Source organism: Vidua macroura, chromosome 7 (assembly GCF_024509145.1).
Source record: "Vidua macroura isolate BioBank_ID:100142 chromosome 7, ASM2450914v1, whole genome shotgun sequence".
In the NCBI taxonomy this organism is placed as follows: Eukaryota; Metazoa; Chordata; class Aves; order Passeriformes; family Viduidae; genus Vidua; species Vidua macroura.
The window spans coordinates 34,047,508-34,062,479 of NC_071577.1; the positions used below are offsets into that span (position 1 = coordinate 34,047,508).

The following is a 14,972-nucleotide window of genomic DNA, read 5'->3' on the forward strand; positions in this document are numbered from 1 at the left end:
ACATTTTAATTATCATAACTGTGTATATATATATATGCATATTCTTATGTATACATATGTAGGTGTACCTACAGTAAATTTGTTTTTCTTTTTCAGGTGTATGCTGAGAGTTCTGGACTCCTTTGGGACTGAGCCAGAGTTTAACCATGCCCATTATGCCCAGTCTAAAGGCCACAAGACACCATGGGGAAAGTGGAACCTCAATCCACAACAGTTTTATACAATGTTCCGTAAGTACCTCTGTGCTTATAAATAATGTAGAGCTTTAGAAAGGAATGCTGTCATTGAGAAGATTTTTTTCATTATGAAAGACAAATTCACAGTTTAATAAAATGCAACTGCTAAATGGGAAGAATTTTGTCAGTGTCTGTAGACTGTGCAAAAGCTCTGTTGTGCTTCCACCTAGCAATGAGAAAATAAAAATATTGAGGTAATATAAATAGTGGTAGGGAACTTTATGCCCTTTATACCTGTGGAAAGTGGTGCTTGGCTTTTCCCTCAAGTATCAGGCAGTTTGTTTTTGTTACTTTTGCTTTCTCTAATATTACTTACTATGAAGCAATAGATCTTTGAGGAACTTGCTAGGTTACATTTTTATAAACTACACTCCTGCATTTCATCGTGTTGAACTGAAGTTTGGAATTATGTTAGTTATAGTGCTGTATTTCGGCTTTGGTTCCTCAACAGCTCAGCAGCACTATCCCTTCACTGTTTCTTTGTGTTCAGAATTAAAAAATGGCCTCTCAGCAAAAATTTTTTGTCGCTACCTTTTTATGGCTTTGTAAAAAATTTTACCTGGCTTGTTTTCATATTGTGAGTATTTATCCTCAGGTAAACTGACTAACATTTATTTGCCAGCAGTGTACAAATCTATTGTAAAACAAGTAGTAGATTTCTGCTGTAGATCTTTCAAGCATCAATAAATATCGTTTGAAGTGACCCCAGCCAAACCTAAAAAATAAACAAAACAGACACAAAAAAAGGTACAAATCCTCTACAAATTGGGTCAGATTAAATGATTAGTGTGACCTGGTCTATACCTAGTCTATGGCTTTATGGCAGTAGGTTCCAGAATCAAGGGATCTGTCTCTTGGCTGCTGTAGCAGTAATTCAGGTGTGTTGTCTCCAAAAGGTGCAGGGTCACAGCTGCAGGGCAAGGGAGGCTCAGGGCCGTGCCTTCTGCTGGGTGTAGAGGCTGCTCAGCCCAAAGCTGCAAGGAAACATTTCATGGTGCCCAGCCCACCTCCAGAGTTTGGTGCTGGTCCCTGTCTGACATTGAGACCAGGGCTCTGTTCTCTCTCATCAGCTTTCATCACACAATCTTTGAAACTTTCCTGCATTTCACAGCAGAATTACACATGCTGCTGTCGGGTTGACACGCTTTTGATTTCAGTTGCCCTGTAAAATTCTTGAGAGAGGCATATTTTGTCTGTCAACATTTGCTGTGCAAGTTTTTCCAGAGAAATATAAGTGAAGGTTGTTCAAGAGATAAAAGGCTGCATTCACAGTTGTTGGGAAGCAAGTAACAAAACATGTGGTGGTGAAATGTGACTTGAAAGTGGTTGCAGAGTTTGTGTCTGGATATTAGTAAGCAGAGCTTGTTTTGTATCCACATTTGCTAATATTTATTGGTTTATGTACTAAATGGAAAAAGGACTCAATTGTGCTTTAAGTTGTCCAGCTGTTGGGAAATTCAGATGTGAAGTCCTGTTCAAGATAGCAGCAAGGGGGATGATGCACTCAGTGAAAACAGCTGGATGAACACTGGTGGTACAGCTGTGTGCTGTGTGTGCACTGCTCAGTCCCACTCCATGAAATGCAGAAGAAAGTAAATCTTCTCTCTAGAGATCTCTGTTGTGGCAGTACAGACTGCCACTGGTGCAGTCTCTTGTGCAGAGAAAATTGCTTCATAATGAATTTTCCAAAGAGTATGACTGTATTGGAATTTTAATAAATAACCATTTCCAATTTTTACTGCTGGAAATGACTGTGGATTTTCCTCTGCAGGAAAAGGGGTAAATAGATTGCAGGCAAACTAATTCTGAAGCATGAGTGATTTCAGTGCTGTGGATTATTCAAGGATTTTTCTTTTTTTTTTTTTTTTTTTTTCTTACAAGGTGCAGAAGAGTCAACATATTTTGTGATATTTAAAGTTTATATTTGTTGTTTTATTCTCTGCCGCAGAGATAGCACCATCTTTATGGGGTTGTGATTAAAAGTGAACATTATGCATCAGTAAAGATTTTATGGCAGATTGGAACCCTGGACAGCTTCCCAAGATCCCCAGACTCTATTATGTTTTGAGAACTCTGATTATAAGGGCAGAAAATTATCCTGAGCAACAAGCAAGCCATATTCAAACCTGTGGCATATTACCTAGTGCTTGACTGTTCTCTGAGTTTCCCAGAAGCATGAGAGCTTTTCCCCCTTTTTATGTTTTCCATGTTTTTAATTCAAATACCTTCACGCAAAATAGCAGCACTGGTACTTCTAATAGTGCGTGATCTTGCTTAAAAATCCATCTGAGTGCTGCTTCCTGTCCGTGATGTTTGAGGCACTGAATTCCACCAGTTAGTTCTAAGTGCTAACTTTAACAAAGGTTTATTTTTCTTTCGAGTGTGTACTGCCTTGCCTCTCCTTTCAATGCAGTCTCTCATCCAGAAATATGAAAGGATGGAAAAATGCCCCTTTTCAGACATATTTGAAATGTGCTGTTTGCTATGTAAAATTCTAAAAAGTCCTTGGGTCTAAGTGGGTGCCTGGCTGTTGCTGAGGCATTTTTTGTGAAAAAGAGTAATTGTCATTTGAAAGACTAAATGTAATGGCAGAGGGACGTGTACACTGTGTATGGTTTCTCTGCTCTCCCGCATTATCCACTTGGCTGATTTTTCAGGAACAAAAATGCAAAACCTCATAATTGCAATAGAATTTTTTTTTAACAACTCTAGTAGAGGTTTAGCATTGCACATATTGAAAATGCCTGGGGCGTTGTCTTTGGATTTAGAGTTTTTTGTTTTGTTTTGTGTTCTTAAGCTTTTCAAAATGTGATTAATTGTTAGCTTGTGTGCCAGAATTTAACAGGAGGCCTGAAGAGGAGATCCTGCTGTTTATTGCAGGATCTTTCTTCTTCTATGTGCACTTGTGAGGCTGTGGCACTTCTAAAGGCACAAACCCCCCTCATGTGTTGGAATAGTTTTTACATAGTAGGGATGGATTTCTACCTGAAGCATTGAGTGTTGGAGTCCATCACTGGAATTAAACACCCAGTCTACAAAAAAAAAAAAAAAACCAAACAATCCAAAACAACAAAACCCCTTACTTTTAATGAGTCTAAATATCTGTATCTTTATAGGGGGGAGAGCAGTGACTGGCACTGCTGGAAAAAAGACCAACAGGGGCTAAAATTAATATTAAAAACTATGAATAAATTGCATATCCTTTGCACACAGATTGGGTTTTTTTTTTGCCTGGATTGGATTGAAAAGAGTTTTGCTGACTTCATGTGCCACATTTAAATATTTTATGATCACTATGTCTGGGTGAATTAGGCAATGCAATTTGTATTCTGATTTGACTAGTGTGACTTGGTAGGGCAGTAATTAGCACGGGTACATAATACACAGAGAGTTGGGTGGTTGGTGTTGGTAATTCCAGTGTAGGAGGTGAACCCAAGAAATTTGCTAAAATTTATTTATGCCATTGAGCAACATTCATTTTTGCTTGCATCTTTGCTAACAAGCATAAATTCAGGGGGTTTTCAAACTGTTGGTATTTTATCTCTGAGATTTGTCAAGCTGGATTTCTTCTGTTTCTTTTATCTCTAATAATAAAATAAAGCTTAGCACACAGACAAAAAAGATCATTACCATTGGACTCAGTCCAGCTGCAGAGTTTTTATTATCAGAAACAAGACAGAAAATAGCTGCTTACTCCAGTAGGCATATGGAGCAGGAGTTAAAATTAATAAAAACTATTTTGGATAATAAAGCAAGCAAATGTGTCTTTCAGTACTAATAAGAAAGAGGTGATCAGTTGCATAATATGTTCCTTATAGCTTCTCTTCTGAAAACATTCACTCTAATGTAGCATTGACCAATATTTTCAAAGGTGCTGAATCTGCTCTGTTTCTCACAGCTCACACTCCAGATAACAGCTTCCTTGGATTTGTGGTAGAGCAGCATCTGAATTCCAGTGACATTAAACACATTAATGACATCAAAAGGCAGAATCAATCTCTCGTTTATGGCAAAGTAGATAATTTCTGGAAGGTGAGTTTTTTTTTTATACTCATATGCTTGAGTAAATTTATGTTGATCAATAAAATAAAACATAATTTGAAATTTGAAAGTGTCTCATCTGTCTAAACCCATTAAATTCTATTTCTGGGAACAAATGTATTTGAATAATTAAATCGAACATTTTGAAGTCTTTCTGTTAGAGAAACTTCTGTCTAGATTGATGTGGATCCTTTGCTATTTCTGTACACCTTTCTGGTAGAATAAAAAATATAGGCTTAATGTCACAATAATTTTAGAAAATGCAGAAAGCTGGTAAACATAATGGAAAATTTAAGGTGTGAACTTTCATTAATCATAAGCAAACCTGTCTTTCAATTACTTCTGTTCTTATATCTACAGTAAAAAATGGGCTGCATTTTGAGATGGAAAGCCTGTTTCACTAAAGGTTCTAAAAGTGTGCAGTCTCATTTTATCTACCTGTCATAATATCAGATTCTTTAATATTGCCATTATTGTATTTTCTCTCATCTGCAGATGAGAGCAGCAGAATAACAACACCAACATTTGGTGATGTTTTCACTAAATTAAAGTATGTCGTGTTTTTAAGTCATAGTGGTCCTTTTTTTTTCAGCCATTATCCTTTTCTGTGGCTCCTTCTTCAGGCTGCCACACCTGGGAATGTGTGTCTCATGCACTTTTCAAAGTGATTGAATTGGATTTCTTCCAAGTTACCTCCACCTCTTTGTGCCCAAATATTCTGCATGCCCGTATCCTCCTTATCATGGACTGATTAAGACAAAAACATGGCTTTTTGGGAAAGAACATCCAGTCTTGATTTTTTAATAGTACACAATGGAAAGCCCACTGTTTCCTCTGGTGAAGTCCTCCAATAATTGCCTTTTCTGTTAAGACTTTGCATTATTTCTGGTACAGATTTCCATATGGTTGTTTCCAGTCTTAGTAGCAGTTATAAACTTTCTCAACTGGACTGATGATGTTTCTGTTCTGTTGCCCTGTAGGAATATATAGGTTGAGGTCAAAGTAACCCACAGTCATCTCCTGAAAAGCCTGTATGTGCTGAGCCCCTGAGAGCTTTGTGCTTTCTAATCCTTAAGAGTTTTCACATGTCTGTTTTCTCTGAACCTTCTCAAGATTATTCACATTCCTCTTGAAAAGTGAGTGTTTGCAAAGGGCATGTGGGTCATACCAGCATCAAATCAAAAAGGAAATACTGTCTCATTTTTAGACAGGTCCCCTTTTCACCATTAGGAACTCTCAGCCAAGAACTTTGTATTATTTTTTAAAGTGCTGCTTTTCAAGTCACTGCTGTATTTTATCAGTATCTCCTATCTTGTTTTTTCCAAGATGTTTGATTTGGTATCTGGCCATATTAAAATGTGTCCTGTGTGCTGGTAACATTGAGCAGATTAAAGCTGTAACTTGCAGATTGTAACTGCAGTCATGCCCATATGCACTCATATATAAAGTGCAAATCACTGCAGATAGACTTTGAATCAGTTACAGTGTGGGATTTCTTATCTGGAGTGATAAAATCCAATTCTTGTGATCAAGAGAAAGCCTGAACTAATCTTGTGTCTGTGTAATTTGCTTATTTCACGTTTCTTTCATTTTCCCTGTTCAGTGCTCTTTTCATCTGCCACCACGGCTTGTATGGAACCAGACTAATCTATTTATCCTGCTCCTGTTCTTTCTACTGAACGTGGCCAATTAATGAGAAGTGTAATCTGCACAGAGTACATGTGTCACTGCTGGGGCTGATCAGTCATTAGAGGAGCACAGTGGGGAGGGGAGAGCGTTCCTGTCCCCAGACTTTGGTGCTTTTGAGGAATCAATTGTTTATTTTAAACCAAGCAGGCTGAAGTGGGACTGAAGTATGCACAGGACCTCTTCTCCCTGGGGCTGTATAAACCACCATGGCTTTACATAGCCATGGATATGGGTTCTTCTGTGTGCCTGAGCCCAGTGACATCCATCCCATCCCACAGTGGCCAAGTCTGGGTGCACCTCCTGAGGTCAGGAAGGGTGTGTGGTGCAGAGAGTGTAAGACAAATCTGCTTTGTTTCCCTCTGATAACTAAATCCACCCCAGGTGGGTTGAGGATAACAAATAGGAGGCTCTAAAGAATTTTGCCACATTTCTAAAGGTTATCTTTAGAGGTAAGCTATGAAGGGCAGCATTTACCAAGTTTGGGAAAGTGTTTGTTGGGATAAAAGCTTTGGGGTTTTGTTTGGGATTTTTGGCAGTACTAAGGAGTAAAGAGAGTCCTATCTATGCCAAAATGGGGGGGGGGGGGAAGAATTGATAAAATGTGTGTGAAACCCATAATGCTCTCCATTATCTAAATTTGCTTTAATTACAGACCATTTCAATTAAAAGAGAATGTTTGTAGCCTTTCATGTTGCCTTAGCTCTGGTTTCTAAGTCTTTTCTTTGTTCTTCTTCCTGCAATTTACTGTTATACTCTCCCACTAATTTGACCCTTAATCCTAGAGAAAGTAAGATTTATTTTCCAGTACTTGCTATTTCTTTCTTTTTTTTTTGTTTTGTAGGTTGCTGTGAGAGAAGTCAGAAGGTTGCTTGTATCAGAAAATACAATTTTCTGACATCAATGCATAACATAAGTGTATGATGACTGCTTTAGTATTTTGTTGTAGTCTATTGGACCAAATAGTGAAAACATTTGTATATTTAGAGGCAAAATAATGTGTGAGTTTCTTACTAATGCCACTTGAAAAGCTAGGCATTCTCCTTAAATATATACTGCCTGCACAGCAACTTTTGAAGAGCTGCATTGGAAATGGTTACCTTTAGCTTGTTCTCAATGGCAAAGCACATCACTGAGGCTGTTCACACTAATGTTCCCTTTATAGCTCCAGGGAACATGTGATGAAATGTAATTTCCTCATCATACACCCTCTTGCATGGAGTGGGAGGAAAGTCCCTTCCTTCTGGTCTGTTTTTGTACTTCATGTTTAGGACTGTACTTTGGATAAATATTTCATTTCAACTATTAAACTAAAAGAAAAATAAGTAAAGGGACAGAAGTTCCTTCTCACCTTTTCTCCACATGGTCAGTGCACTCACAGACTTGTCTTGTGGTCGTTCTATTTTATGTTTCTCCAAATGTGCAGCAGCACTGGGGGCTTCTCAATTGATCAAAATTGATCAATTGATCAATTTGACTTCTAGGCTCAAACCCTAGAGCCTGCACCAGGAGCACTGTCCTGCCTTATGCCACAAATCTAATAAATTGGAATGAGCCAGACATTTAGCTCAGCAACATTTCTGAAATTCACCATTTCCTTCTGAAAGCAGTATGGATCAGAAACAAGTCAGTCAAAAATGAGTGCAGTAAATAAGCATACAACTTTAAAGGCTTATTCTTTAGCATATATTATGAAAGCTAGAGTTTAAATTATTATGAATGAAGAAAAAAAAATCTACTTTTTTCATGAATATTTACCTGCCAGTGATCAGCTTCTCACTTTGCAGAACTCTTCAGCAGCAAAATGAATTGCTGAGGTCTTACAGTACTGATTAACACAATCACCTACTGTTACTTGCTTAGCACAAGATGAACACAACCTTTTCTTCCTCTGGTCCCACTTCCTACTTGGATCTGTACCCCTTCACTTTTCTCCTTCAGCACCTACAGTGAACAAGGATGTCTCCTTGGTTCTGGAAATTTCCATTCAAAGGGCAGGAAATTGCTGATTAGGTGTTAGTGTGCATTGCATGACAATGAAATTGTCAAATCTTGGGAAAATCTCGGTGGTTAAAAAAATCCCAAACCTTCATGGATGAAAAAGATGAGGATAGGGGAGTGGGTAAGGTTCTTCAAGTTCTGCCAGAAATCCTAAACCTTCACTGAGATGTTTTACTCATTCTTTGTGCAGAATTTATATTTGTGCCAATGTATGTTTTATTCAGAGATATATGGTGCCTAAAAAAGAAACTATAAATGGGCATTCAGGAAGAGCAAGAGCATGGCAAAGTTATATAATACTTCCCTTGAAAATTCTCTCTTTCCAGCTTTTCTAATTCAGTGTATTTCCTGAATCTGTTTCTCTGTTGATAAACTGTCTCTTCACACATTATTGAGATCTCAGTAAGAGGTGATTTCAAAGTGTTTGATCATGAACCTATGCAAACTTGGTTTTACCTCTGCAGCTTTTTCTGTCATTGAGTCCCTCAAATCTATGACCTGTTGCAGGAGAAAGAGTTAACTTGGGCATTTTCCTAAACCTGTCCCCTATGAGCTTTGTTTGGATTTCTTTGTATAGGACATTTTGAATTGTCAGTCACTATCCACGTTCTTTATGCCAACAATGGGATTGTAAACCTCCCTCATATTCTGACAAGTTTTCGTTTTCAAACTGAGGAATTGTTAAAGCATTTCTTGCAGATTTCTGTGTGTGGCAGTGGAAACTGTCCTGTGTCTTGGATCCTTCTTACCCCTCTCAGAACACTGTCCAATGTTTTCAGCTTTTTTTTGAGAAAATGGACCAGAAATGCAGCAGTGTGAGAGGAGGGAGAGAGAGAATTGTTTTTACAGAATAGTTCGATAATATTATCTTTATTTCTGAATTTCTTTCCAAAAAAATCCTATCATTTCCTTGGTTGGTGAGTGGACTTACTGCTGCTGAACAGTGGACTGATTTTTTTCATGGGCCATAATTGTGTGTTATTATAATGCAAAGTCTTCATTCTTGAGTGACACTGGTTAGCTCAGGGGTTTCTTTCCACATTTGAAGTGAGGACTGGTTTTCAATATTTCTGTCACTTTAGTTAAGTTACCAAACAGGTTTTATTTCTGTGAGAAGAAGTCTATGCAGCAGTAGGGGAAGATGTTGGAAAATACTTTCAACTTCAGCACATAGTTTATGATCCCCATATTCATGGTTAGTGCTGAGTTTTGTACCATACAGTGCTTAGTACCAATGCCAGAGATTAATGTGGCCTTGTGTTAACTCCCTGTGTCTGAGACTAATAAGTCTTGTGCCAGCTAATGCCTCCTTGTTTACTTGTATTAGTGATTAATATGTACTGGCTGCTATCTTGGTTTTGAGAACAAGGATTGTGTGTTTGAGAAAAGAAGGATAAGAGAAGTACATTATGACTTGATGACATATTTGAGATACTCTCAAGGAGAAAAAATTCATCAAAAGAGCCAGAACCATATCGGACAAGTCCATAGCAATAATTAGCACATGTGCCTGTATTCAGGAAATGTGATGAATATGCATTAATTTCAGGAATATAACCTGGTCTCTTAAGTTATTGAGCATGCATGCTTTGAGAGAATTCCCCATGCATCCAGTGCTGCTAATAAAGTAATGCCAGCTTTGTAACCTGACTAACTGGTTGGAGAGTTTATTTCCTGGGTTTTTGTGACAGAATTTATCAGATGGTTTCTTTTCTAGTCTCTCTGTCCTTTAGATTACTGAGGGGGCTTTTTCAAAAGCTTTAAAACCCCAGGTGTTCAATATTATGATATTTTTATCCAACATTTTGAAGTTAGAGTTTTGTTGCTGTGAATAATGACAGCATACTTGTGTCACTTCTCTGTTCTCTTTCACATGATGACTGTTCATTCACAAGAGTGATTCCCAATCTCTCCCCAAGAGATTTAATTCCTTTAAGAACTTCAGAGAATTCCTACAAGCTGATTGGCTTCTTTAGAAAATGCTACCAGTTTGGTGAGAGAGGATTTCCTTGGACAGGAAGAATTGTAATTGTCATTTTGATGGGTTTATGTGGTTACATAGTTAACTCTTTATTTAAATTTCAGATTACTTGGTCAGTATAGAATTTGTACTTACTAGTCATGAATCACTGATTCTTCTCCACATTTATGAATTCAGGGCAAATTCAGATTTATAAATTTGAAAGTTTCATATTTGACTTTGAGAAGACTTAATCTACTCTTTGTGATTTACCCCTGTATAAAACACTGTATGCATTTGAATCTCTTAATATTCCCCAGGCTTTGTGCACTCTTCTAGCTCCCTGCTAGACAGGATTTTCATTATTCAGGCATGTCTGAGAAGTCTTTGAGAGGGTGACAGTTCTCAAGCAGAGATTATGTTTGTGTCACAATCTTGATTGTCATACATTGCATGTACACTGAATTTTGGCTTACTTTTGACTTGACACTTCTACAGATAAGCACTCAGATGATGGGACTTCTCTACAGTATGCATTTAGGATACACAAAGATGTATCCCAGTACTTGCTTTTCTGAATTACATTTGTCAAGCTTTATAAAACCATTGCCTTCTGAATTTTTCAATGCAAGGAAGTGAGGCTGGATATATGGGCTGTTTTATATATGTTTTGTAGTCTGAACTTTCAAGCCATAAAAATGTTGAGGACTCTGAATCAAGCTCTTCTCTAATGCAGTTGGCCTGTAGTGATGCTTAATTTCATTCAGTACTGAAATTTTAGTGTTCTGTAAGGGCACCCAAATGGTCCAAAACTGCAAAATACTGTCATTACCTTAGACTGGCAAACTGTTGGTAAAGCAGAGTTGTTAATTACCACCAGCTACTACACCGATAAAACTAAAAGCAGAGTTTAGTTCTTGATGAATTCTGTTTCCACCACATATTTTTGTAGCTTTTATATTTAAATTTTGTAGCTTTTATATTTAAATTTTTTTAACTTAAAATTTCACCTCTTCATACTGTGTCTTCTTGTCAACGTTGTCCTAGGTAAAGACTTATCAAACAGTTGTCACTTGATTTCTTTGATGAGAAAGGCCTTATCATGATGCTTTGAAAAGTAGGAGGAAATGATTGATGAACAGTAATAGCAGTTCTACAGTCAGTGATCAACAAAAAGTACTTTTCTGAATGGCATGTTTATTTTAGCTGCTGAAAAATTGTTTCAGAAAAGGTTTGTGTAGCTGTTACTCACTGTTACATTTCCATTTGGATTCTGAGGAGAAATAATTTTTTAAAATGTGATTATCTTCCATCCTCTAAGTCTTAGGTTTGCAGTGTGGACAGCAGGGTGAGCAGTGCAGCCTGACACAAACTGCAGAGAATGTCAGGTTTGCATTAGTCCCCAGCAGCTCATGATCTTGTCTCTTTGAATCCATCTTGGAGAAAGTAAAGTTCAAGTGGTTTAAGATAAAAGAATAATTGCTCCCAAGTGAGCAACTCAAAAAACAGATAAATAGTTGAAGGGATGTTAGTATTTTGTTTGCAAGACACATTTCTTGCTTTATTTACATGTAGCCTTTCTATTTATAAATGCCATTTTTGCACTCTCTTATTTTCTAATTCACTCTTTTTAATGTCTAGAATTTGATTATGTGTCCTGATCATTTTCTGAGGTGGCTTCCTCGAATATATACTTTTATGATCCAAAATAACACTTGTCTGCAAGGAATGTGGAAATTCAGGACTACATCATTGCAAAAATGTTAGTGAGCTTTAGGTAAAGTATAAGGTGCTAATAGTACTTTTTGGTACTTTGTAGATGATTATGAAAGCAGTTGATTTTGGTTCAAAGTAATTAAGGAAATAAAAGAGTGAGATTTTGTTTGGATAAATTATCCATTCATTTGGATAAATCTTTTATTTGTGGTTTTAGACTCTGAATTGGGAAAGAAGTCAGTTATATGCCTAAGTACTATTCCCAGTTTTGGCTGTGCATGGTTAATGTCATTTTAAAATAGCTAAGTATTCTGTAAAAGGTTTTTAAAATTGTCATTGCAATCTTAAAAAGAAGTGCAATTTTAGACAATCTTGGTTTTGATCTTTCTAGCTGCTTGTTGTTTGGGGTTTGAGTTAGAGTGCATTTGTGTCCTGAGCCAGTAAAATCTGAGGCAAGTGCCTTGATGTTGTTGCTACAGGTGGATGGTGTCAGTAGCACCTGCTGCTTCCTTGCCTTCTCTTCCATTCAGAACCCTGAATACTCCAAAGTTCTGGATGTGTTAAAAGCCATGCAGACAGGATTAAGGTATCCTCTGGAAACAGGACCAGGCCACTCCTTTTATATTTCTCATGCTCATTTGCAAAGAAGTTCTAAATGGATTTTCTCTTGATAAAGTGTACAAGGCTCTCACAGTTTCTAATTATGGTATTTTAGCAGTTACATGAGGAGCATCTCTTACAGAGTAATTCAAATTTAAAGTAAAAAATGGAACAAGCTTTTAGTTTTTTGAATAATTTGTGTTAATTAATAACAAGAGCAGCCACATGGAACAAGAAAGCATCTTTGTCTTTATCTGTTGCCTGTTTTAGGTAATATTTAGCCCCTGACAGTGTCTGGCTGGTGCAGCCTTGGCAGGGCTGCCAGAAGGGGCATTTAGGGGTGGCTCAGCCCATCCTGCCCAGCACAAGCAGGTCACCAGCAGAGCAGGCTGAAGGGAGAAGCCATTGTTACACACATTAAACACCCTCTGCAGCAATTAATTCAGCAAGGAAGATGTAAGAAGTAGCACTCATCCGCCTAGGTGTGACACCTGCTCTTCCAGGGCTGGAAAAGACAGGATTTTCACCACTCTACTTGTCCTTTGAGTGAACTTCAGTAAAATTGTTGGCCAGCTTTCACACAGGGCTGTGGAGGAACAGAATTTACATGACAGTAAAAAAACAGTGAGTGAAAGTAGAACTGGTAAAAACTTGCTTGCTGCCAAGAAGTAGAGCAACTTGTTGCCTGATTTTAGAGCTATTACTAAGACTATGTGCAAATATTGAGGGAAAGTCTTCTGATCTGTGTTGCAGACTACGTGTAAATACAGTCTTCAGCTAATTGCCTTGGAATGCCAGTAGTCTTCAAAACTCAAAAAAAAAACATATGGCATTGAAAATTAAAGTAATTCTTGTGTGAAAACTAGGATGGTGTACTAGTTTTCCTTATTTTTTTTTTAATCCAACATTAAAGCCATTGCTCTTCTCTGGGTCTTTTCCAAAATGCTTTTAAAGATTCAGGTAGGCAGAACATTTGTAGGTCTCTCATGGAACTCAGACAGTGGTATTTAGATAAAGGAGTGTGTTCAGTTATTCAGTTGGCAAGACTTCATCTTACTAAGGTGACATTCACCTTTTTCTTCACAGAGAAGATAATTATTTTGCATCTTTGACCAAAACAGTGAAAATTTGATATTTCAAAATGGATTTTTAGTATTTTTAGGCCAAGTATTTTTTCAGCATGCTGAGATTACAGCTGTCTGATAGCGTCCTGGTTTGTGTCCAATTAGAAATAAAGAGGGCTTTGGTATTGATTTCTTTATACCTCAACTTGAAATGAAAAAGCTGCCGTTTTCTTCCACTTTAGTAGAACACCAAACTAAGAATGTAATGAAAGATCAAACATTATAGAAATCAAATAGGAATGAGTGAACTTCTTTCCCTGGCTTTTGTGGTACAGGAGATTGAAAAAACAGCTCTGATTAAATATTGCTGCTTCAAATTTGTAACAATTGAAAATATTTTTTCTTTTACAGGATAAGAAGGCTTATCTGGATGTCATCCACACCTATATGGAGGTCCATGGAACTGTTCATGGGACAAGCACCATGTACATTCCTGGCTATGTAAAGAACCATGGAATACTCAGCGGGAGGGATTTGCAGTTTCTGCTGAGGGAAACCAAAGTAAGTTTGTCAAGCAGGAATGGTGGCAAAAAATATCTCCAAGTAGAGGGTGTCTGAAGTGCCTGCATTTCACTCCTATGAATAAGCTCCTAATTTAAAAGCACTGGAAAAAAAAATTATCATGTGTGAAGGAGCTTAAGTTGTGTTCTGTGTGCCAAGAATACATTTTTCATCATGTCTGTTTGGTGGATTGACAGCTCATATTAGAAAATTGGGATGACAACCTACAGTCCCAATTAACAACCAGCTTGAGAAACAGGGATAAATGAATTTTTCATTTTCTTGAATGTGATATTCAGCTCAAGGAGATTATCAGCTGAGAATGTGCTGTTTTACATCCCTGAGGTCAAGGTTAGGTAACATCCAAAAGCTGCCCAGCCACGTGCTTGCTGTGCCCTGGCAGTGACTTTAACCCAGAGCGACCTTGCTCTCAGGGAGGAAAGCAAAGCTGCCCTTCCTCCACGTGCCATTCATGTCCTTCCTCTGCCTCTGAGAGTGAGCTCAGGAGCGTGGCTTTTTGTGATGTGCTTTGCCTGTGGCCCCAGAGTCAAGGCAACTCAAGATGAGGGACAGGATATACATGGAAATAAACTTTTGTCCCCACAGTTTTGCCGGGATTCTCTGCCCTTCCCATAATCTTTGTGGCACTTTGTAGCATTAAAACACTTGGTAGATTATGTTTAAATAGGATGTTTAACTTCAAGTTGGTGAAAGAAGGGGGTTGTGTGTTTAAAATTAGCAAAGTCTGTGGAAGTGCACCACTGCTGATAGTTTCTTGCTGTGCACTTCCACAGAAAAATCTCTTTAAAAAAAATGAAAAGAAAAAAAGCAAGCACCTCTTAGGCTTCCCACACATCTGCAGAGATCTCCTTTTTGAAGTACTTGGGAAAATGATGGTAATTTGACATCTCTGTGTGACAGCTGTTGGTAAATTATGAGGTTTTAAATGCAACCACTGTGTGTATGTGCTTGATGCATGCAGATACACATAATGTTGCATATTAAAAAGTCAACATTTGTTTTCGTCATAGATAATCTGAGATTACACAGCTCTTACCTGTGTGGAGTATGAAGTCCCTGTGTTAATCATAATGTGGGAAGAATATT

The 14,972-nt window shown here is 37.7% G+C and overlaps 1 protein-coding gene across 1 annotated transcript in view; it reads left to right on the plus strand.

Annotated features, from left to right (window-relative positions):
• Positions 1–14,972, plus strand: part of MGAT5 (alpha-1,6-mannosylglycoprotein 6-beta-N-acetylglucosaminyltransferase) — a 63,752-nt gene that overhangs the window by 35,072 nt on the left and 13,708 nt on the right. Inside the window, exons 9-11 of the mRNA XM_053982314.1 lie at positions 97–230; positions 4,135–4,268; positions 13,716–13,865. Of these exons, the coding sequence (XP_053838289.1) occupies positions 97–230; positions 4,135–4,268; positions 13,716–13,865 (418 nt within the window). The remainder of the gene's footprint in view (positions 1–96; positions 231–4,134; positions 4,269–13,715; positions 13,866–14,972) is intronic.